This window comes from Triturus cristatus, chromosome 5_2, assembly GCF_964204655.1.
Source record: "Triturus cristatus chromosome 5_2, aTriCri1.1, whole genome shotgun sequence".
NCBI classification, from domain to species: Eukaryota; Metazoa; Chordata; class Amphibia; order Caudata; family Salamandridae; genus Triturus; species Triturus cristatus.
The window spans coordinates 512,872,285-512,898,077 of NC_140588.1; the positions used below are offsets into that span (position 1 = coordinate 512,872,285).

General features: G+C 44.3%; 1 protein-coding gene across 4 annotated transcripts in view; it reads right to left on the reverse strand.

Moving 5' to 3' along the window:
- The window catches only part of GOLGA4 (golgin A4), an 840,043-nt gene that overhangs the window by 344,855 nt on the left and 469,395 nt on the right, over positions 1–25,793 (reverse strand). For all 4 annotated transcript variants that reach the window (XM_085607536.1, XM_085607535.1, XM_085607534.1 and 1 more), the window contains one exon: positions 1,169–1,347. In XM_085607536.1, coding sequence (XP_085463662.1) covers positions 1,169–1,347 — 179 coding nt within the window. The remainder of the gene's footprint in view (positions 1–1,168; positions 1,348–25,793) is intronic.

Below are 25,793 nucleotides of genomic sequence, written 5' to 3' on the forward strand. Positions count from 1 at the left end.
GTGGTGGAATGACAAACGTGTGGCGGAATCCAATGCTAAGGCCTTGGACGATGGTAGGCTGAGCAGCAGTGTGAAAAATACTGGGGCGGTTGTAGAGGATATGTGTTCTGAACATAAAGGTTCTTTGTGTTCCAGTCCCAGTCTACATATTGGCAGGAGTACAACGCTCTAAGAGGGTTCCACACAAGCTTTTTGATTAATATCCTCCTTCCTTCATCCATGGTGTTATTTTGTTGTTGTGCTCGGGTGTTTGTGTCACCTGTCAGTGTGTGTCTTGTTTGATTTGAGTTGTGTGAAGGAGAGTTGTGTTTTATCTTCACTGCTCAGTAGTAATAGAACATCCATGAGGTAAGTATTTATGCCTGTTTCTCACTGGCTTACCAGATGTTCTTTACTAGAATGGATATTATTAGTAATTAAATGGTTGTGAGTTGAACTAGGGCCCCTGGGCCTTTTGCTGCTTTTTTACGTAATGGTTCTAATTCTACATTAAACCTCATGTGGATGATTCTTTCTTGGCCTTGGATGTGGATTACTTTAACAAAAGTTACTTGCACATCTAAAAGTAATGTCATCAGCTAAAGGCAATTGCACTTTTAAGCAAAAGATGCATTGCAAATATCATGTATGGTAACTAAGAAATCCCACTGCAATCCATGTTCTCCCTATTTAGTTTAATCAAAATTGTTTTTGAGATTACATGATATTAAACAGATTGCTGAGTAAGACTTCAAAGGCAGGAGTTTAGCAACTGCTCAAGAAATACCTGCTTGCATCATCCACATTTTTTCTCTGTGTCTAACCCACTGTGCATGTGAGTATTTCTATTTAGAAGCCCCTTGACTGGATTACGTACCCTTACCCTCTTCTTGGTTTCTGGTTGAAAAAGTGACAGGGAATATAGAGGTATAAATAACTATAAATGCAAAGACTTAAATGAACACTCGTTTCATCAGATTTAGTTGTCTAAATTGAGGTGCAAGCTCGACCTTGTACAGATCTGCAGTTGAGGTCTTACAATATGCTTTAAGAAATACATCCTGGAAAAAACACTACCTTTGGCACACAATCATATTATCTAGGTATGTGGAACTTGCAGAATTGACTCTTTGAGGTAATGACTTTGAATTATGATCAGAGTTTTTCTATCTAGGCATTTCACGGTCACCTTCATAATGTCCACAACTTCCTGCTTCACCCTTGAAAGCTCCTGTTGAAGATTCTTGCGCTCGTCTTCACTGGCTTTTTCGATTGCTTTAATCTGCTCATCCATGTACACTTTCCCCTTTTTTCGGGCTTCCTCTGTCTTTTGAGATGTACGGAGAGCCTTCTCAAGCTCTTCAAATGCTGAGAGAAAGAAGCACAAATCAAAGAATCATGACTGTCAGCGATCTAAACTGAGGACAGGTAAAATAGTAAGATTTTGTAGGAGTGTTTTTAATAAATATAAATTAAAGCTGAATTCAGATGTGCTTAAATTACAGGACTATGCCTCAACCTGTTTGCACATATATCATTTCACATTTGCAGAAAGAAAATGCACTTTTATTTTATATTAACAAGCTTAATATGTTCATGTGTCTGTGTGTTTTTTTAATTTCAGAAAAAAATGCGAAATAGAAGGTCTCTTTACGGTATCAGTTTGTTCATAACACCACAATTATATTAATTTGCCGTCCTTGAAGGAAGAAATGTTCAAGATGTTCCTTTGTTGAAATGCTCAATGCCCTATGCCTAGACTCGAACAAGCGAGCCATTCATGCTTTAAACGTGTTAATGTTAAGGTACATAAACGCAATAACCTTTCCTTCAATTCCTATGCACACAAAAAATAATATGCAGCAAAGTAGGTGTTTACTAGATTTAACTCATTTGATTTATCTCGTTTATTCAAATAGCAATTGGTTAATTCACATATTCCTTGCTAATCCAGTCCCATTATGTTATTTCACACCCTGTCGTGTGTGTGGCTTTTCTGCTTAAACCCCTATCAAATGCCTTGTTTTTGGAAAATGTGCCAGAGTTTTTTGCATTTGCTTAGAGAGCAGACTTTATTTCAGTCTATCTACTAATTTATACTCAGACTTTCCCTGACCTTTTTACTGAGAAGACAATGCACTAGTCTGTATTTCGCGGTAATATTAGAGCTTTTTTGCTACTTCTGTGGAGGCTGACTATGTTAGCACTCTTTCTGATCTATACTCTGGTTCTGGAAGTTTGCGGTCTTCGGGTAGACCTCATGTTGATCCTCTTGCATTATTTGACTTCGACATATTATAAATGTTGAATCCCCAATTATATGACAAATAACGTTTTGCTTTCTGTAATGATCATAATTATGAATACACCTTTATAGTTTAGATGTGAATTATTGTAAAGTGAATGTTTTATTTATTTGGTGCCAGGATTTAGCCTTATGAAGACCCAGACAGTCCTAATCCTATGTATCAACTCTCTTAATTGTTTTAAACAGAGCACTGACGCTTTGAAGTGAATAAATACATCTTTACTAAAAACTATGCCTACTGGATGCTAGGAACTGTTCTAAATAACAGTGAACATCCTGTGGGCTCATCTTCATAAAATACAATAAGGACATTGACCAATCATTTGGTAAGGGATGCACCAACAACCATTTTTAAAGCCACAACTAAAACACACCAGCACCTCCCCATAGTTTTCGACCCCCTTAAAATGTGCATCACACACTTCCTGGACCTAATTTAATTGACAAAAATCTCTAAAAACATGGTTGTTTAACCTCTAACTTTAACCTGAACTCTGACCTGTAGGTTGTACAAGCGCCGAGAGATCCTTTCGGGGAGGATTTGGGCACTTCATAAATGCAATTAACATCACATAACATTCCCATGGCCATTTATCCTTTCCAATAAATATTTCAAGGTGTCAGAAGAAACAAGGTCCCTGAAAGGGAGCCTCTGTACTCCAAATGTTCAGATGCCTATTTAACCAGACCACATATTTCAGAATCATAAACACTTTCCATGCGTTTCTTTCTAAATATGTTTTGTGTCATCATACTTCAAATTGAAGTTCTTTTACAAAGACGCCAAGCAGCGGCATCACACATACACCATTCAAGATTTTGGTCTAGATCTTTACATTGTCATAATTTTGTTTCCAGGCAAAAACAAGCCTGTTCCAGGTTCTTCTAAACATTGGGGGTGCAGTATGTATGCCAAAACGGCTTTGTTAAAGAACGGAAGACCGTGTTTAAAAAGCGGGACTGAAATGTTGAAAAAAGGAAACCGATTTTAAAAACTAAGCCAAGGATCAAATGCTTACCAAAAATGCACTGAAGGTCTACATAAGTTCGAACATCTTATACACTAAAACATTTATACTGTTTCTTTTGGCAAGGAATGCACTTTAGGGCTGTAAGGTTTGTGTTCTTGGCATAAACTCAAGGAGTGGGTGCAATTTCCACACACAAGAAGGTTTTTTCAACAATCCTCAAATAAAAATGGGTTCTGTATACCTTCCACACCCCTGCGCCCCCACAGGATTTTCTATGTGATTTTTCTTTTTAAACGGCACCAACTTTGCAAAGCTCGTAACATTTGGAGATTTAAAAAAAACTTTATAAAGTGGACAGATGAAAAGTTTGCACACTCCTAATTTAATTCACCTCAGTTTGACAAATACATTTGTTCTGAACATGGATTTCTCTCAGAAACGTCAAACTAGGTTTAATTTTGCTTTGAGGAAGCCATACTGACACAATATCTGTTTAACAATCAAATCCATACTGTAAGAATAGGTGATGTTTCTTTCCTCATTCCTTTTGATACATGTAGTTATATCCTACAGCTCCCAAAAGTGTTAGTAGAGCTGTTATTCTTTTTGCAACAACATACTCTGAAGCTTTACAAGGATATACTCTGGCTTTAGTTCTAACATAATCTTGTCACGATGAAGAACATTAAAGTCACAGTAAAGACAAAACCAGTGGTGGTTCTTCCGTATGTTCATATGGGGTAATGTCCCACGAGGTTCATGTCCCCTAATTATGATTTTATGAGCCTTATTGAAGCTCAGTAGCGAGAGAAGCTTAGGAAATGGGTGTCACCCAAGTATACAGCAGTAAGGTCTGCATACACCTGCCACTGCGCCTCACCTGCTGCTACATGAAACTATCCTGTGCGCTGGGCCCGGGCCTTCTTCTTTGTCGGGGCCCTCCTGGGCTCAAAAGAGAGAGGCCTGTAGCGCTCTGGTATTTGAGAACAGTAACCATCTAGTACCATGCTATGTGCCATGCATGTGACAGTAAATACAGTAAAGATGAGAGCTGCACCCATAGTGAGATTAAATACTGCGGTTGTTGCGAGTGCAGGCAAGATGGTAGGCATTCTTGGCAAATGGTAAGCATTTTTTGCATTGTTGTGGCCCTTCTATGAACATGTTGTGGGTATCTCTGACAAACTATAGTAATTGGTGGCAAGACTGTGCTTTCTGTGGCACAGAGGTGGCCATCTCTGGCATAATGGTGGCGCTTTCAACCCCAAGGCAGGGTCCTAATTGGGACCATCCTCGGGGGGGGGGGGAGAGGAGTGAACGTTACTAGGCGAACGGCGAGGGACGCACCTTGAGGCAAGTGTGACTACCGGGGTCCCTCTGACCCTCTTCCCATGGGGCAATTAGGACCCAGCCTTGGGGTTCAAAGAAAACCCCGTATTTAGTAGAGGATGACACAGGTCACCCTATATAGTAAAATCTAACCAGAAGTGGTAAGATAGGAGCCCTAAGTTTCTTCGTCCTGATGAATGCCACGGACCCTTTGGACTAATATGGCAGAAACATGTTGATGACACTGGTGGTGACGGGGTACTAGTCCCCCTAATCCCCACACTGATTTTTAATACCAAGTAAATGCCTAGCAAATAAATGTATTTTGGTCTTTACATTGGTTTTTAAGCAATCACTTTCTCACGGGACCCCACTGAGATTTTAGAAGTGCCTAGCTGTCTCCAGGTGTAGGCCCTCTAACTACCAAAAGCAGTTTCTAGAGACCGAGGACTGCCAATGATGAAGCATGACACCTGGTGGTGTGTGAGGACAGTACTTTACATTTTTTGAGATGCCCAGCACCCCACTGATAGTGCCTAGTGCTTTTCAGAATTAGGTCACTTTTCTGAAATCAATTATTCATTTAGGGTAGCTTCTTTTTGTGTGTGCGATAAACAGAATAGACCTGAAAACATTAACTATAACCAAACACTCCAAACAGTTCAGTCCAGGTAAACTATTGTGTGTCCGTATGACATGCATGAGTCCAGGGGGCCTGGCTGAAGAACCCCCACCCCTCCCTTCAAACAGCTGGGTCTAGGTAAACTATTGAGTATCCAGCTGTCTGACATGCACCAACCCAGGAATCAGGGCCAAAGAACCGCCCCCTCCCCAAGGAGTGGTAGCACCAGACACCAAATGAGAACCACCTGAGACAGCAATGCCAGTCACATGCTATCCCACGGCATACTCCTCCTTCCCCCTCAAGGGCCCCCACACCGCCAACAAGGTGGCCAAGACATCTACAATGGTGTCAAGCTGACTACTGAGCTGCTGATTCTCTCTCCCCCTCTCCCAAGATCGTGAGGCACTGGGAGAGGACCCAGCTTGGCCATCCGGATTCTCAAAAGCATCTAGCACCTCTATCCAATGAGGCACAATGGGTCATCTCCTCATCCCGTGCCTCCTCTAACTGAAGCACTAGTTCTTCTACCCTAGCCCATTCTTTAACGGCAGCCTACCCTCTGGACACCATCTGACCCACCACCGACTTCCATGTCATGTCAATCTATCCCTTGCTCAATATCAGTGCCAAATCAATGAATCGGTTCCTCATTTTCTTAGGTTTCGGCCTAGGAAAGGACTCCAGCAAGCACATCTCTAAACTGCAGGTCATAATGCAGTGGAGTATCCTGTCTAGTTTCCGCATAATTGCCTAGAACTCCTGGGTGTATGCACAGGGCAAGTCATATGACAGAACTCAGCCTCCTCCTGTAGATAGCAGTAAGTTTCTTAGGTGTGAGGTATGTTTGATGTAGGTAGTTGAATTGAATATAATTGAGGCGGGCGTTATGAGAGACCTTCTCGGGGTATGCTAACATTCTCGTCCATACTCGGTCTGGTATGTTCCTAGCCAAGACTCCCTTCCATTCCATTTGTAGGGCAAGCAGCGGTTTCTTAACCATCCGATTAAAGGCCAGTATAGAACCACTTCACCTAGTACTTCCCAGCACCCATGGACAACAACAACTGGAATACTGCATGCGTCTGTGGTTCATCCATCCCCTTATGCCAAAGAGCCATAAAGTTCCTAACAAATGCCTCATAATGATGTGATTGACCCTGGGTCTGGCCTTAGGATTCAAACAGAGTTGCCAGGGGTATCAGCATAGATAACAGTCACCCATGGTAACCAGCCCCATCTCCGTCCAGGCTGCCATTTGAGTCGCTCGCGGGGTATCACCCTGGGGCAATCCCACCAGTGGGAGGGCCGGGGCATACAGCGGGCAGTCCAGTGTCTAACACACCACCTCCAACATTTGAGGACCATGGAGAGCATCGCACCTTCTTCCTGGTACCTGCCTGAAAAGTCTTGCCAGCAACACCCCCTGATTAGGCTCAGTACCAACCCGCCTCAGCTCCGCCAAGTTCCCCCCAACCAGTCACTTGGTGATCCAATGCAACAGCGCCGCTAAACAGTATGCCTCAAAATCCAACACCTCCAAATCCCCCTCCAGGATTGGCTGCTGGAGAGCATATAAATCAGGGGTCTCCATCGAGTAGCTCGGGAACTACTGGTAGCTCGCCAGTACCCTCAAAGTAGCTCTCAGAGGTGAAGTTAATCCCAGTATCTCATTAAGAGAGTATATGCAGAAACTCTAAGCATATTTAAAAAGGCAGCACTTCTCATCTGAAGATCTTTAGCCAACCAGCCTACGGTAGGAACTCATATTAACAATCAAACACGCACTGTGTCGGCCTATTGAGTCTGCCACATGGTCACCTTTATCCAGTCTCAGACTAAGTCACAAGATGATTAGCCATGTGGTAGTCCTCTGCTTCATCAATTTCACCATGTGTGTGAACAGTGGGCCATAAATGAAGAGTGGCAGTGGTAGCCTGAGCAGTAATCAGTGCTGACCCACTACTGTGTCGGACTGCAGGAGTCAGTGAAAATGTTTCAGTTGGGTGCATGAGCAGCCAAGTGCTGAGGAAAGCTAGGATCCTGAGCATAGAAAATGAAGAGCCTCATCTGCATTCATCTATGTGTGCGTCCATTATAAACACTGTTGCTTCATGTAAGGTACACCTGGTGTCAAGGACTACCCAAATGGGTATGCTAGCCCCCATCTTATGGGTTTTGTCTGTGGCACAATTGTGTCAGTTCATGGCATAATAGTGCCAATGACATAATTATGGCCATCCTTTACTATTTTGGGTATTCGTGGTCTAGTTATGGTATACTGGCAGCCATCAGTGACATTTAAAGAGCATGACTGCACTATATTTAGTTGTCCCTGATATAATTGTGGCTGCCCCTTGCATAATAATGACCATGACTAATAATATAGTGGCCATCCTGGTCCTTACGGTGTCCAGACTTGGCACAATTTATACTGGTGGGCATTATTGGCATTATACAGTCGCCCTCTGTGCTACGGTGCCATGGATTATGGCTGTAATACCTAAGCATTTGAAGCAGTCTGTCCAAGTGAGGAATTTGTACAGGTGAGTGCACAATTAAAATGACTCGCTGATGTTTGGGGACTAAGCATTTCCTAAAAATGAAAACGTGTATTTTAAAGGCATTTTTTTCAAACAAGGGTTTTCTTCAGGAAAACTTTGTTTGCCCTAAATGGAAAGTGGTGATAGAAAAATCTGTGTATTTTCAGACATTGATATGCTGATGAAGACAAAAGGTTGCAATTCCAAAACACATTTAAAGTTTATACTTGAAAGATAAGTCAAGCTGAATGGAGGAGACTTATTGCTGTGGTTATGTCCTTTGTGCCACAAGGCATATGAAGATGTGAATGTTACTTTTTCAGTCAGGTGGGGGCATTTAACATTTAATATTGATAAATGTTTCCCTACCATTTCTTCGGGTACTATCACCTGGAATACTTGGGTGGCACTGTGATAATCCTGCTTAGGGTGGTCATAGTGTAATGTTTACATGTACTGTCAATATTTTACAGTGATAACATTTGCTAGTAGCTCAACAGGACATTCCTTGAGCTGAAGTAGCTCTCAATACAGAAAGGGTTGGAGATCCCTGATCTAAATCCATTCAACAGCATCCCCGATCCAATATAAGCTCCTACAGAAGCGAGTCCGGGCTGTCTGAACCACAGAGCCAGGATCCGCACAGGAAGGCTGATGAAGTAATAAAGCAACTGGGGTAGCATTATCTTGGCGAGCACGATCCGCGCCATAAGGAGAAGCTTAATCGCAACACACTGTTGGGCACATTATTAACAAGTGCTTTGTAGACTATAGACAATACCCCATTATCCAATTCATCAGAGGGCACCCTAGATTCCAATGGGGGTACACTCTGGAATAGCCTTCCAACAAGTGAAGTGGGCCGCTACAGCATGTCTGATTTATTCATGTGTTATACTCCACTAATGTCAAGGTCATAGTCAAAGCATCAAAGGACTTATTGACCCTACTACCAGAAATACTTCTAAAGGTGAAAATCTTAATCAGGTCCCAGCATCTGAAACACTGCAACTCTGACTATTCTGACAAAGAACATGCAGCCCACAAAGAGGACATCCCTATCAGTCATCCATACAACCAACTGCCAGGTTGCTATCTTACAAATTTCAGCTACATGTCACCTCTAGGGAGTCTAGTACGCTCCACATCATCAAGGTAATGAGGATAAGTAATTGGGCTCATGGGCAATTGGCCCAGACTAACTTAAGGCTCCTTGGTCAGGCCATATCCCCAGTCATTTACAACACTCTGCTAGGAAGCCCAATAATAAAGTTGAAGATTATGCAGAGAGATGTCCCCTTCATACACTAACCCATGCACAGCAGCTAGGCCTGTTCTAGGTGTCCTACATTAAGTTCTCGTATTCCTTGTCTGTGCTCCTTCAGGAATGCTCCTGCAAATTTGTAGCGAGTATTCTACAAGATGAACAAAAATGTGGGCAAAGTAATAATTTTGACAACTGCTGCCCATGCCATCAAGAGAGGCGAAGTGTGTGTCAGTGCCGCACATCAATTGGGACACCGCTAACATGCATTCGTAAAATTGCAAACAGATCCTTGCAACCACCACTCATGGAAACTCCGGATCCTCCAATTTGACATGAAACCTTTGCAAGGCTCTCAGGAGCCAACGACAAACCTTGAATTCGGTGCGTCAATTATTCCAGTACTCATTTTAGCTCCCAAAAGTTTCACTCTGCATCAACCTAGAAATAGTCAGCATGTAAAGCGGGGTGTCATCTACACATCTGCAGGATGCCATCTATACATGTATACGGAAAGTCAAACTCCAGCTTGAGAACACAACAAAAGCCATAATCCAATGGACACATTCTAACCCAACATGTTAAAGGCTCAACAGACAGTGCAAAGAGCAGAAAGGAGATAGAGCATCGTTCTCATGTCTTCCTCACCACACCAAAGGCTGATGGTTGTATATTGACTTCAGCCAAGCACTACACTCTGCTCCAAAGCCAGACGTTTGCAGCACTGCGATGGGACAGCTATAGATTTCCCAACATCACCTACCATTGCTAGACAGCTAGCGAGATTCAGTAAGGCGGATTGACAAATTAGACAGTCAGTCAGAATCATGCTTTCTCTATGTACAATTGACATATGGTGCTATAAGGTACACTACATGTTGGAGATGTTTAGACAGTCTCCCCACTCTATTCACCTCACTGAACATGTCAAGTAGATCCTGGCTTAGCTGCCCAACCAGACTCTTAAACAGTTTCATCAGGAAGCCATTAAGACCATGTACTTTGCTCCTCTGCAGCTGACGCGTCGTATACATCACTTCTTTGATGAGTTAAGATTTAATCTAATCTAGGACGTCCATTTCTTCAACTCGCCAAATCCTCAAACTTTAGAGGAAGTCCATCAAAGCAGCCTCATCAACCCTGATTTGGTGTCATAAAGTACTTTATAATAATTGGTGAACATTTAAGCTATGCCTACATTAGAGACCTGCCTATTGCCAAGATTTTGGACTCCCTCCAGAGGCTCTTTTTTGCAAAAATGTAGCAGATCTTGATGCAAAGCAGTATTTAAGCATGATACATTTCTCTTCTGAATCGCCTTGCCAGTGTACCCCAAAAAGAGCTGGATGACGGACCTGATCTCCTTACTGCAGTCAATGTGGTAACTATCTGCCCAGTTGACGTTCAGCGGATGTGAAGTCTCCTCCTCCTTGGTTGAGTGGGACAGGTGATAAAAGGTAAGCAGGGTGAGATTGCCCAAGATTAAAGGGGCTCACTAGCTTTTGGGAGAAAGATCCTTTAGTTTGAGGACAAGCTTGCCAGGGGAGCAACATGTGAATGTTGGGGGCGGGGGGAAGCCAACGCATGTACCAATGTCACAGCAACGGAAAAGCACAGGCTTGAAGGTAAAAACCTGTAACTGACAACTATGAAGAGGATCTCACAGAGCACTAATCAAAAACTGAAAAATGTAATTCAAGTGCCAGCGGTGCATGTCAAAAGGAGTTGGGGTATACATGATTGTCAGAGCCTTCAAAAACCGAACAACCACCGGTGACTTGAATAAAGATGGCTGATCTGGAAGACGCAGGAAAGCTAATATGGCTGCACTGTATACCTTGACTGTGCCCACTGTAGTACCCTGCCGGGACAAGGAGAGGCCAAACGTAAGGATGTCAGACAAGGTAGCCTTCAATGGGTCCACTTGATGTTTGGGACGCCATGCAATTAATTTGTTTTTTTAGTTTTTTTTTTTAGTTTTATATAGCGCGAACTAAACCCGAAGGTATCAGGGCGCATTACAGGAGAACCGGTTGCGTTACAGACAGATACATTAATTTGTGTCAGGCACGGGGAGATTAAGTGATTTGACCAGAATCACAGGATGTTGAGCGTCCCTGCTGGGACTCGAACCAGGTTCCCCAGCTCCTATGACGACTGCTCTAACAGTTGGGCCAGATCCCTCTCCCCAACTCCGATCACCCCACTCAATCTCCACACATGAAGATGTAAAGATTGGAGATTGGGGCTTGTTCGCCCGATTGGGAGAGATGGTCTAGTCTAAGAGAAAAAAATCAGCAGATCACATAGGGAGAGGTGCACCCTTCACGGCCAGTCAGGGGCAATGAGAATTAATTGGGCCTGCTCCTGGCAACTTTTTTCTCAAAACTCGAGGAATTACGGGTAAGGGACAAAAGGCATAGTCTAGCAGAACTCTGACTTCAAATGAAATGCCTCTTGCATGGATCCCAACTACAGATACTTGAGGTCACACATCAAGCAGGGGGCGTTTTCATGAGTAGCAAAGAGGTTCTCCTAAGGGGTGCTCAAAAGGTGAAAGATCAAGCAGCTGTGAGTGAATAGGCCACTTGTGATTGGCAAGATGACGCATACAAGGGCTGTCAGCCTTCATGTTCAGTGAGAATGATAGATGGTTGCCTACTCCTGTTGGTGTGCCCATGTCAAGAGCCTTAGCACTTCTCAACAGAGAACATGAGACTCACTCCCTCTTGTTGACATGCCACATCACAGGTGTGCCGTCAGTCAAGATAAGTACCGACTGACCACTATGGATGGGAGAAAGACCTTGAGTGCAAGATAGATCATCCAGAGTTAGAACAGACGGATGGGTAGCCTCTGCTTCTCTGGAGACCAAAGTCCTATGATCTCCAGTTTCCCCAGATGTACGCCCTACTCAAAGGTGTATGCATCAGTCACTGCCATGGCAGGAGGGGAACAGAAGACTTCCCTTGAGAGAAACTCATTTATGTTGCTCACCAGTTTAACTCTGTAAGACATGCAATCTGTCAGTAGCTCTTGTCTCCCTCCTTTGAAACGCTCCAAAGCAGTGTCTGCCTTTTCACCGAAAAGGCACTCATCATTGAACGGCATCTCCATTAGAGTAATCAGCACGTAGCCAGAGAACCCAATAGAGTGCAAGCAAGCATGCCTATCAAGAGCCACGGAAGATTTGTTTGCCCTGGCAATGGAGTCAGCTGTATCCAGTCCAGCTTTAAAAATATAATTGCCACCATATCCTACAGGGCATACGTGTAACGCCCAAAAAGACTAGAGGTTGAGTGACTGCAATGGCAGACATTGAGCAAGAGCACTTCTTACTCAGACCTTCCAGTTCTTTAGCTTCTCTGTTCATGGGCTGGGTGTGGGAAAACCCAGGTTCAACTTAGTGGTTGATGAGGCCAGGACCACCAGGCACCCTGGTGACTGGTGCACTAACAAAAAAACACAAGTCTCCTGTTGACTGCCTGTACAGCCTTCCCACAATACAAGGCTTAGTGCTGGGGACATTGAAGGCTAAGTATCAAGGTGGGTGTCATTAAGTGGGGGGGAAAGGCTCCACTCATTTTGAGGCTGTTTGAAACTCCTTTAACAGCATATTGGGTCAGTGTTCAAAAGAGGGAAGAGGCAGTTGGAGTATTTCAGCTGCCTTCTTGAACACAGCGCAAGCGAAGAAGGAAATTATTTCTGTTGTAGCAGGACTCGGAGGTGTATCATGCCAATATCAGGAGATTTGTCTAAGCCACTCGCAGGTTGTATGGTCACTAAATCTACCGCCTTAGAAGATGGAATGAGCATGAGAGTGTTACCATGATTTGCGTCACTAGGTTCCTGTAAGGCCTTACTAAGGTCAATATCCATCCCAAACAGCTCATGCATCGAGTCCCAATATCTTTGGTTGGTATCACTGCCTTGCTCTCTACAATGCTCTTCTTTGATCAAGTATTATTCGACCTCCATCAGGGACCTCAGGTGCTTGACAGGCACTAGGAAAGACTTCTCAGCAGGTGCGATGGAGAGGAGGTGGAAGAGGGAGTAGTGTAGGTATCAGCACTTGTGTAGACAGACATGGCAAGGGTCCCCGAGTCAGGACAAAGTCAGACGGTGTCAGAAAAAGGGATAAATGATAATAGGGAAACAATTGGCACCAAGAGCAGACCAGTTGGTGAGTATCCAAGTGGAGCCTCTACGGGCCAATGGGGCCTAACAGTGCTCCAAAGAGTATTGCAGCCAACCTTAACATATCCAGCATAATCTCGAAAAACAAGGCCGGCGTCTGCACTATCACTGGCACCAGTGAAGGTGGCACCAGAGTCCATGACGGCATGTCTTCCTTAGCCGCAAACTTTACCAATTCTGAGCTTGGAGCGACACCCAGGGTGGAGACTTACCCACTAAATCTCAATGCTTCTTGGGTGAGAGGGAAGCGTTATACAGCTCCATTGACATCACTGTGACTCCATTTCTGGCATAGAAATAAGTTCAGCACCAGCTACCAGTGTGAGAGAGCTATCTGAGAAGTTTCTAGATCTAGCCTAGAAACTGGGATAGTCGGAGGTAAGGAATCCGAAGGCAGAAGTATCTATAAAAAGTTTGTTAGCCTATTTGTTTGAAAAGTATGCAGTAAAATACAACATTTTACATAGTTTTCTAAAAATGTCCTCAAGGGGAACATGCAACCACCCACACCTCTCTGTGGGGGTTAATGAGAGTGTGGCTCAGTTGCTCAATCAGTGCAGTTTGGTTTGTGATATCTACAGACCATCATTATAAGACATCATTAGTACTTTGCCATATTTGCTACAGTACTTTTTGAAAAATCTCTATTTAAACATTCAAGTGTATGCTTTTTTTCTCTGTGGTCACAAAATAAAAGTTTATGGGAGGGTGTAAGATTCCCACCGTAAAAAGTAAAGTAAAAATCTGGTAGCCCAACCAAACATATTATACCTCACACTACCACAGTAGTAAATCAGGACAGCAGCCCACTACCAATTTTGTTTAAAATGCAAATCTTCATTTCTAAAGGCAAAGAGATGGTACACTTGAATATTGAATGTTGACAGTTCTTTTGAGAAAATAGAGTGCAGCGGGTCTTTTGAGAAAATTGAGGGCAGCGGGCCATAAACACTGGTATTGTATGCGGCTATCAGCAATCCCATAGCCTAATCTACAGTTTCTAACAATTCCATCCTTCTGTGTAGTTCTATGAGGTTGCTGAATAGGCAGAGGAAGGGAAGGCTTTACTTGACTTACTCCTGCAGCTTCCATCGCAAGTCCCACTGTCCTGTCTAATAAGAGTCAAAGCACTTTCGCAGAGCGGAGGGAGCAGCAAAGGGCTGAAGATTCTTTTGACATTTGACCTTCTTCCTTCTGCAGCTCCCACTAGCAATAATTATGAGTTGCTACCGAGACCGCTCACAACAATCGGAGCCATAGCAGCCTTGAGCCCCCCCCCCCCCCCCAAAAAAGCCTCTGGAAGCCATCTTTTACCAGCGCCACACGTCTTGTGAGAGTTGTCTTCAATTTTTAAATTAGGACATTAGAATCTTTAACTGTCTTCTATTGTTTGCTATTGGCTCTCGCCTTTTTGCACAAGCCAATCAGAACTGAAGAAAGACATTAATGCTAGTATACCCACTCCAATGAGCTACATTAAGGTGTACAAAATCACATTTTTTTTACTTTCATACTGCATGCTACAATACAACATCATAAAAACGAATAGCAAGACAAAGATGATGCATGTATTGCAATGGTGGACACCTTGGGACAAACTAACTTTAACATAAACAATGTTCCTAGCAACAGAATTTAGATTATAAATATTAGATACAAATATTTTAACTCTTTACAATGTTTTCACCATGGCAAGCTTTTTTGAGTTTTTAATGAAGCATTTATGTTTTAAAAGCAGCAACGGAACCAACTTCAGAATGTAATACTTAAGAGTAAAAAAATAGCAGTTACCCATGCAATTAGAATGAACATGATTCATCACAGCAAGGCACAAAACAACACTAAGAGCGCAAGCAGAAAAACAATGTGCTTGAATGACAACATATTCACAAGAACATGCACATTCTCCTCAAAGTGAAATTGTATGGCACTCAGGCAAAAATCTTCTTAAATGGTGTATGGTTAAAAAAAAAAAAATCAAGGAAGGTATTTTAACACTCATACTGATGATGATGGTGGCACAATTATTATGTGAGCATGCCAATGGTCCACTCTGCTAACAGTTAAACACATGCTTTATTTACAAACACATATTAATTGTCACCTATTTGCCAAATGTTTGTATGTTAAGAACAATAAATACACTGATCTTTCTTCTGGAAACACAAAAATAAACCTTTGGCTCTTTAATAAGAAAACGGTGTTTTAAGCACATGAATAAAGTATCCTTTGGACAGAGTAGGGTCGATCAGAACCGACAAGCAATCACTACGCAGCTAAACCTGTCTTGTAAGTGTCTGACTCAACTCATCCACGCGGAAAATAGAGTTGTTGATTACTAGAACTTTTAAAAAATTCATTTACCCCCCTCGAGCCTACATCTGAGTAACTTGACTTTAAGATGAAGTATGTTCCACCAGCAAAACTCACTCGGTAGAATTTCTGTGTTAGATATACGATACTGGGTACTATCTCACAGTTGTCAAAATGTAAATACGAATATCGAAAACATTTTTTATTCTAAAGTCATTGATAAAGTGACAGCCAAAGCATGTGGAGCCATGCTTGCCATAGACGTATCTGCAGTTTTTGACTTAGTTGATCAACTGCCCATCTTGCATAAGCAGCACTCTTTAGTTAGCATTCAACGTTATCTCGAATAACTGGTACAAGAGGACTAAACCAAATTGTGTCAACTTGGAATGCTTGGAGCCATAAGAAAAGTTCTCTAGCCTCTACACTACTAATTGACTGCAACATAGACGAGAGGAGGCTAAGCATGAACCATGGAAACAACTGCTGTAAACCATGAAGAAATAATATACAACAGATTTAAGTCAATTATTAGCCAATACCATTGCATGTTACTGGAGAGCAGAGTCCTGTTTTTGGGACCAGAATGAAGTACTCCCTCTAACACAAAGGAAGATTAGTCACCCTTTAATCTAATGTTACACCATGGTTGAAGATTTCTGGAATTGTATTAATACGAGCTTAGAAAGCTGTGTCTTTGAAGCAAAGTAAATAAATAATCATTGTTGCAGGATCCAAGCCCTCAGTTTACATGCCCCAAAAGACCAGCTTATCATATTACTCTGGACACTCAAAGATTTCTAACACAATATAGGTGTAATTGGCATCCATTTGGAAGCAGAGCTCACAGTCTCTTATGAGGTTCAAATCAAGAAGAGGGGGTGGGGTGAGGGTGCGGGGTGGGGGGAGAATCCAACATTAAAACTCACTGGTTACTTCGAAGCACAGAGCAGGTGGGGAGAGATCAGCGCTGGAGTCACACTGATCAAGAGCACGCCTTGGGAAGCTCTGGGAGCCATGCTTACTATCTATGAAAGAGTCATAGAAACCTTGCCTTCAACAACCCAGTAAGGGCACCTCTGTTTCACTAATCAGCGGGTGGGTCAAGTGGCCACACTCACCTCAGTGTTGTGTTCCCTGAGAACATGTTTGCAGTGAACGGGTGTCGCCCCTTGACCAGGTTGTGCCCGAGGCACTCCAGGGCAAACAAAATACAAGAGAAGTGTTTGAAAGGCTAGAAATATTCTGTTTGAAAGAAGGTTTGTATTTAATTGGCAAAGGGCAATTTATAATATATGTAAAGTCATCCTCATGCACGATCCAGAACCTTCCTTTAAGTCCCAATCTAAAGTGCCGACTTTTTAATTCCTCTATGTTCCCAATTCCTAATCCAACATGGAAGAACTTCCTTTTGAACATCCTTTGTCCCATTTCCTTTACAGCACTGTATAGAGAGTCTCTTGTCAACACAATCGTAGTCTTGTATTCAAAGCTTCCTGACCTAGCTCATGATTTCCATTGCCCCTCTGGAGTTTGAGACCTCTATCACATTTTCTCTTCAAACCAACCGGAGTTCCTTCCTGCCCATCAGCTGACAAGATATTTCAGTCTTACCCAGGAAGTGTAATGCCTGGTGGCTTTTTCCTCCTAACTGGGATTCCTTCTTTCAGACACTGTGCTCCTCCATGCTCTATATCAGTGTGGGATAAAGCGGCTAATGAGGGCATCTTACATATCTCTTATACTCCAAGGTCACATTTAAGAAGACTCCACAGCACACCAGGACTTCACATAGGGTGGAAGGCTGGGACCGTGGAGTAACTCTACAAAGTAAATCTGTGGTGAAAATGCGAAACACCACAAGCCGACCATGGGTGCAGTCAGTAAGAACACTGTACATAATGCAAGGGGTACAGCATTACTCCTTACAAGTGGTCAAATCTGTGCATTAGCATGGGATAATCCATCATATTTAAAAAAGTGGACAAGCCGTCCAAGGTGATTTATAACCAATTCACCAGCATTCCCCACCTTAAAGAGTCTATATTATTAATGACTTGTTTATATGGCACGTCGTACTACACTGCTTCCATTTCGAAGTGCTGTAACTAATTGATGTTCTTATTACCCAATGTTTGGCATTCAAATTAGCGACCTCAGAAGAAAGACAGAAGTAAAGGGTGAGTCTGCCTTTCCCAGATTCAAATTTGTGACGTTATACTGAGGAGAATAGCTGGTCTGGCTCCTACCGACAATTCCATTTTGGTACACCTTTCCGCAGCTATGTACGCACCACTGACAGCCCAATTGTAGGGTGAAATGTTTTGGGGTACCTAGGATCTAGACTGAATTGTTTTAGGTAAATCTGAAATATTTCTAAAGTCTAAGACGGAGGGGCTACGTCCTTCCAAACAAAATTAGATGGAAACAGACATATGACCCTTCTTGGTGTGGCCTATAGTGCTGTCAGAGGCACCAAGGGAAATGTATACATTTACTTAGTCTCCTCACAAGTAGCAGGTGTCATGCTAAATGTGTGAAAAGTCAGGCAAATATTGTGGAACTGTGGAGTGTATAGCTAGTATATGGGGAGATGAATGACTCCACCGGCGACTGGGAGATTGCCACGTTTTGGACAATGTCATCAATGAAGCCTTTTTCTGATTGACTAGTCAATTGCCCAAAATATGAACTGACATGATTTTGCCAAAGTAGTTTTAATGTGATGGTAACAACCTAACAGAGACACATATTTTTATATTTCACTTTACCTGCCTCACAATTTTAAATCCATCTGCCATTTACCACAGGTATGTGCAGTGACTTGAAAGTCATGAGTCTGCATACTTGCAAGGTAGACTCAGCCTTCTGTGGTCGATTAATTGAGAACCATTAAAAGGACAATATCAGTTATTCAAGGAGCTTATAACGGCAAGTGTTGCATATTGTTTAATTATTTGACTATTGGTTCTTCTTATCACAAGGACAGGGGCAGAGAAACTATTTCTTGGCCAGGGGTGCCGAAAATCTTTGCACCCTCCCAATATATGCCTCCCCTTTTGGCATCTAATTAACACCATCTGAGAGACAGGGTTAAAGAGGGGTGAGGAGTGGGTCTGTATTCATCAGACAATAAAAAATATCTCGGCGACGCAGGAGGCTGGGCAACTGAACATCAAACAAATGATACAGAGGTTCCTGGAATATTGTATGACTATTTTATCCTAAAACGTCACAACATGTTATACAAAATCAGATTTTACAAAACAATCATCTTGTAATTCATATGATAATGTGGAATGACTACTTGGGAGCATTAAGGTGCATTAATGAGGGACAATTATTCTTTATGCATATACAACAGCTAGACTCCGTCTGAAGGGCACACTATCTACCCCATTTCCTCTCACACGTGGCACCAGGCAGGGTTGTCCTTTATTTCCCTTACTTTTTATATTGGCTCTGGACCCGTTGGTCCACCATTTTCAGGCGAAGCATCTCCATTGAGGTATACAGTTCAATACCAGCCCCCCTCCTCATCTCGCTGTACGCAGATGATATTGTTTATATGTCCGATGCCCGCAGTCTAATCTACACCCCCTGATCAGGGAGATCCTCCGCTTTAGTTGATACTCATGGTTGGGTATAAATTGGGGCAAGTCCGTATTATTCCCTTTAACGCTGGGCACCATTGAATGGGAATGCGAGTTCCCACTGAAGTGGTGTCATGAATTGGTCAAGTATCTTGGCATTCAGATACACAGAGAGGCGGAACAAATGGTGCGGCTGAATTATGGCTCTGCCATACATAACCTTGGAGCTCAGATAGAACGCTGGCTACGGCTACCACTTTCCTTGTCCGGCAGAGTCGCACTTGAAAATTATAGTTTCTGAAGTTTTTATACATGTTCCACAATATCCCCATCCCGCTCCCAGATAGTTTTTTAAGGCCCTTCGGTCGCACCTCATCAGACTAGCACGGGGGGGTGGGGGGCAAAAGACCTAGGATACGATGGGAAACCCTGACTTTGCCATACGAAAGGGGGGGCTGGGGGCCTCAGATTTTAAGATGTATTACCTAGTGGCACAGGCCAGCTTTGCCCATTTATGGTATCACCCTGATGCGCGCATCCCCTACGGTAGACCTCAATCTGATTTGCCGCTCCCGACTACGCTCCACACCATTTTACCCAAGGGCTTTCCGCGCGACCCGAAGGACATTCAAACGGTGTCCACTACAAGCTGGGCGTGGCAAAAACTGTCACAAGTCACTGGAAGCGGATCCCTGTACTCCTCCGAAATCCCTATCGCACACAACCCATGGCTCACTATTACAGAAGAGAAATTAGTTTTACGGGTGCTCAAATCCCACTCCATGACCAAGCGTGGTGATCTTTTCGCAGACGGGCATATATTCGACAACACTGGGAGGGGGGAGGGGACTGGATTGACCTTTATGGATCAGTTCATTTTCACTAGAGTGCGCAGGGGTCTGCGTGCTAAAATAACGGAATATCCGCTTGAGCCACAGTCCCTCTGACCCTTATCCCATTTAATTACAAACCCCGACGTGATTCAATTGATTTCAAAGGTATTAAAGTCCGGCATGGCTTTGGTGCAGTGCCACGACACCAAGATTCGTGCTGCCTGGGAGACGGACATGGGACATCCTATTCTGGATGCCCAATGGGCTTATTACTGTGCACAAATTAGGGAAATCTCCCTCAACAGCAGGCATAAGATGCTACATTTAAAATTTCTATGGAGAGCATACATGACGCCGGCCAAAGATCACGCCATTGATCCCTCCCGACCCCATAACTGCCGGAAATGTAACAGCCCTTATGCCCACTTCCCTCATTTGACATGGACTTGCCCCAAGATTTCGGAGTTCTGGGTTTCCATTTTCGACCTTGCTGGAACTAGATCCCACCCCGGAGGTTACACTTTTGGGATACGTCCTTAACATGCCCAAGAAATTACGCTAGTTCATTGCACTAGCGCTGCTATTGGATAAACACGAGATAGCTCTTAGATGGGGCAGCAAGCTGCTTCCTACAACGACTGCATGGCTTGCCAGCCTCACATTTTGCAACACGAACTGCGAACTATATGCCACACTGCTCCCGCCCAAATCCCGCCCAAAAGATATTTGGGGCCCACTCAAGACATATTTACAAACCCTGGAGTCTGACGCCCTAAGCCGTACTCCTGATGGCATAGTTCCGACTGGTGTGCATTGAAAAGTGGAATATCAAATTATATTGTTTGTAACTTTCAAGTACTTTCTATGTATATGATCTCATTCGCTTTGTGACGATGGGTCCTAGGCAAATTAACATGTATTGGTCATGCATTGTACATTTTTGTGTCACTTTGTCCAGTAGCTGCGTACTACAAAGAGCTATGACAACAAGCGTTTGAAACTGTCCAATATTTATGAAGGACCAACGTACATATATCACTGATATATATATGTCTGAAAATGGTAAATAAAGTTTTAAAAAAAATTAAGGACTATTATTGTATTAATGTAAATGCAGACTTCTGTAATGCAAATTTATCTTTCCGGACAGGATGACAGTCTGCAAACCGCAGAACGTCAAGCTCCACTTGTACAGAAATTCTGTATAAAAAGTGCAACTAATCATATCACCAAATGCAGAGCTGTTTACTTAAAGCTAACCGTTGTCCCTTGCCAAGAATTCCTTACCAACTGGTTAACCAAATCCATGAATAAAGGGTTAAAGGGAGCAAGCACATACAAAGGATAATAAATAGACTCTATAACAACTAAACGTGTTTCTTTATTCACCAAAAAAGCAGAGACAAAGGTGCTAACTTACATTTTAGAAAATTAACATAGCAGTGAGTGAAAAATAAATGTCCCAAGGGACGATTGCGCACACTACCATTAATATTATTTCAATTTCTGTTCTAATCTGTCATTTTCTCAGCAGCAGTTCAAAGGATATTCTTTGCTTTATTGGTTTAGAAGAAAAAGTGGACTAGTGCCACTAAATGGTACAAACATAGAAAGCAATACAAACAGAAAAGCAGACAGGAATCGTTTAGCCGACTGGCTTCTTCATAAAACAAGCATTGGCCAAGCCAATAGGTCTCGCCTTTTGGATCTATTGGCTTTGTCAATAGATTTACAGATGTTGTACTGCACCCTGTTGATGCGTAATATGGCTTAAGATGTTTTTTTTTTAAGAAAAAGCTTATGACGTGCTTCAAGCCTACTGTAAAGAAACAATAGGCCATTTTGAAAACCAGGCGTCTTGCGATGTCTGCTTGGTGAGAAATGAAAAGACCAGGAAAGAGGATAACAGAAAAAAAAAAAGAATTCTGTGGGCTGCTGAGTCTGGTCAACCAGCCCCCTGCCCCCTATTACAGATAGTATTTGAGCAGAAACAGCGGTTCCTGTGGACAATTGTAAACTACGAGAAGTATAAATACGCACAATGGCAATAGAAAGGGGTAAGGTGGATGTCCGGGAGAGATAAAAGACCATATACTTATGAGTTCAGTAAGTTTATATACATAAAACACCACAATTACATTCAACATAGCTCAGCCGCTGGCCCCCTTTCGTCCTATCCCGCCTATCCAGCACCACCAACTACGCACCTTCACAGCCAGGTTCACAAGCCATGTTTATGGCACACAACGCCGATGCAGTGCCCTTCGTACCCAGACAACAGGTCTCTTTGGTAATATTCTGGCCTGCAGCCTCCGTCATTCATTTTTAATAGTTTCCTTCTTTTTATTGCCACATCTCGGGTGTTATACAGGTACATCTCCTGGTAATGTGCATAAGTAATACTATATGCCTCATCATCATGATTATATACCCGGGAATACCATTATTTAGCATGCATTGCACTTACATATGTTTAAATGTTCTTCACCCATTGCTGTATCCGCCCTAACCTCCTGTGAAGGTTTCGGACACCTACTAGATTATTGCACGCGTCTTGTATTATCATGAAATGAACAAATGTTTTTGCTTCCCAATACTGTATCCCTCTCACCCAAAATTGTGAAGCGCTCGGATACTCGTAAGGGTCATGTTCGCGCTATACAAAACTTTATAAATAAAAAATAAATAATATCTGTAAACTTTGTATGTGTGCTCACTACTGACAAGAAATGGTACTGGGGTCACCCGTGTAACTTTATTGAGCTCCCTACGCACAGGCTACGGCCCATAGCCTTAGAGACATATATAGAGAAAACATCCTCAGGAGTATTATTTTATAAATTCACAACCAGTATTCCTGCAGTTTTTTTAGTATTCACATACAGTCATTTATATATCCCCTTGTGTATAGAGAACAAGTTACTTACCTTCGGTAACGATGTATCTGTAAGAAACATTAGTTAGTTAGATTCCTCACCTTAGAATATCCCCAGGCGTCAGACTGGATCCGGAAGATTTTTCGTCAGCAATACCCCTTGCGCGTCGCTAGGCGTCGTCTGCGGCTCCGCGTCCGTCGTCGGCGTCGTGCGCCGGGATGACGTCGTCGGAGTACTTAGACGCCGCCCTCGCGCGCTGACGTCAGTTCTTGTACATAGCCTTCCGCGCCAGGAACGCAGAGCCATGCAAAGACCGACACTGGTGCCAAAAATAAAATCTAGGGGCCTGAAAGGACAACCTTAACCCTAGATGTCAGTTCGCAGAACGGGGAGGATGGGAGGGTCGGTGAGGAATCTAACTAACTAATGTTTCTTACAGATACATCGTTACGGAAGGTAAGTAACTTGTTCATCTGAAAGAAACACGTTAGTTAGATTCCTCACCTTAGAATAGATACCCAAGCAATACCATCCCCGGTGGTGGGTCTGCGAACCAAGATCACACCAGAAAGTCCTGGAGGACAGAACGGCCAAAGAAGCCATCCCTCCGGACTTGGCTGTCAAGGCAGTAATGCCTGGCAAACGTGTGTAGCGAAGCCCACGTCGCCGCCTGACAGATGTCCTGCAAAGGGACTCCCCGTCCCAAGGCAGTAGTAGCCGCCGTGGCCCGAGTAGAATGGGCGCGCAGCCCAACGGGAGGTTCCTTTTTAGCCAAGGAATAGCAAATTTTTATACACAAAACGACCCACCGAGAGATGGTCCGTTTGTGCACCGCTTTCCCCTTCTTAGCGCCCACGTACCCAACAAAAAGCTGGTCGTCCCCCCGGAACTGTTTTGTGCGGTCCAGATAAAAGGAGAGCGCACGTTTTGGGTCCAGACGGTGGAGCCTCTCTTCCTCTTTGGAAGGATGCGGAGGCGGAAAGAAGGTGGGCAAGGTGACAGACTGCCCAAGGTGAAATGGAGTCACCACTTTAGGAAGAAAGGAGGGACGAGGCCGAAGGACAACCTTGTCCGGATGAACAGATAGAAAAGGAGGCTTTGAAGATAAAGCCTGGAGCTCACTCACCCGTCTAGCCGAGGTGATGGCTACCAGAAAAGCAGTCTTAAGAGTCAGAAGACGAAGAGGACAATTGTGAAGAGGCTCGAAGGGAGCGCACATCAGGAATGTCAATACCAGATTCAAGTCCCACTGAGGCATTACAAAAGGGACAGGAGGGAACGTGTGTGTAATGCCTTTGAGAAAGCGTGTAACCACAGGGGACTTGAAAAGAGAAGGCTGATCAGGAAGCCGCAAGAAGGCGGAGATGGCAGCAAGATAACCTTTCAGGGTGCCCAGGGCAGAGCCCTGCCGGGCCAGAGAAAGAAGTAAGAGGAGAACCTCAGAAAGAGGGGCGGAAAGGGGATCCACAGCCTTTGCTGTGCACCATGCCACAAATTTGTTCCACCGGCAGGCGTATACCGACTTTGTGGAGGGACGCCTGGCTGCCAGAATGATATCACAGACTTCAGGAGGCAAGTCAAATGGCATCAACTGCCGCCGCTCAATCTCCACGCATGGAGGTGGAGGCTGGACAGGTTCGGGTGGAGGACCGTCCCCTGCTGCTGCGACAGAAGATCCTCCCGAAGGGGCAGACGTATCGGGGGATCGGTCAACAGACTGAGTAGCTCGGGATACCAGTATCTTCGTGCCCAATCCGGAGCCACCAAGATGACTTGGGCCCGGTCGTGCCTGATCTTCTTCAGCACTCTGGGCAGAAGTGGTATAGGCGGAAAGGCGTACAACAGACCGCAACTCCACTCGTGATGAAAAGCGTCGCCGAGCGAGTGCCGCCTTGGAAATTCCAACGCGCAGAACTGCTGACATTGCGCGTTCTCTTCGGTGGCGAATAGATCTAACCAAGGCTCTCCCCACTGCTGAAAGAGACCTTGCGCCACTTCGGAGTTCAGACGCCATTCGTGATCCATCATGCACCGGCGGCTGAGTTCGTCTGCTCTGGCGTTCAGAGAGCCCGCCAGATGTTGAACCACTAGGGTGACGCCCTGGTGTTCCAGCCATGTCCAGAGGCGCAGAGCCTCCTGACAAAGGGTCCACGACCCCACCCCGCCCTGTTTGTTGCAATACCACATGGCGGTGGTGTTGTCCGTGAACACCTGCACGACACTTCCCCTGACAGAGGGAAGGAAGGCTTTCAGTGCAAGCCGGATCGCTCTCAACTCCAACAGGTTGATGTGGAGACGAGACTCCGCCAGAGACCAGAGGCCTCTGATCTCCGCCTCCCCCATATGGCCACCCCAACCCAGGAGGGACGCATCCGTCACTACGACATGCTCCGGTTGGGGAAGGGAGAGGCTCTTGCCCTTGACCCACTCACGGTCCGTGAGCCACCACTGCAACTGCTGTGCAGTGCCCTCCGAGATCAAGACATGGTCGGACAGGTTGCCGTGATGCCGGGCCCACTGAAACTTCAGGTCCCACTGCAGAGCCCGCATGCGCCGCCTGGCGTGATGCACTAGTAGGATGCAGGAGGCCATCAGCCCCAGAAGCCGCAACACTAGCCTGACCGAAACCCGGGATAGAGGCCGAAAGATGGGAATCAGGGCCTGTATATCCCGGACCCGCTGTTCCGGTGGATGGACCCGGAACTGCGCCGAATCGAGAACCGCTCCAATGAAGAGGAGCTTCTGAGAGGGACTCAGGTGTGACTTCGGCACGTTGATGGAAAACCCCAGCAAATGCAGGAGATCCGCCGTAGTCTGGAGGTGGGAGACGACTGCCTGGGGCGAGCCCGCCTTCAACAACCAGTCGTCGAGATAGGGGAAGACTGAAACCCCTGATCTGCGCAGATGAGCTGCGACCACCGCCAACACTTTCGTGAACACCCGAGGGGCACTGGTGAGGCCGAAG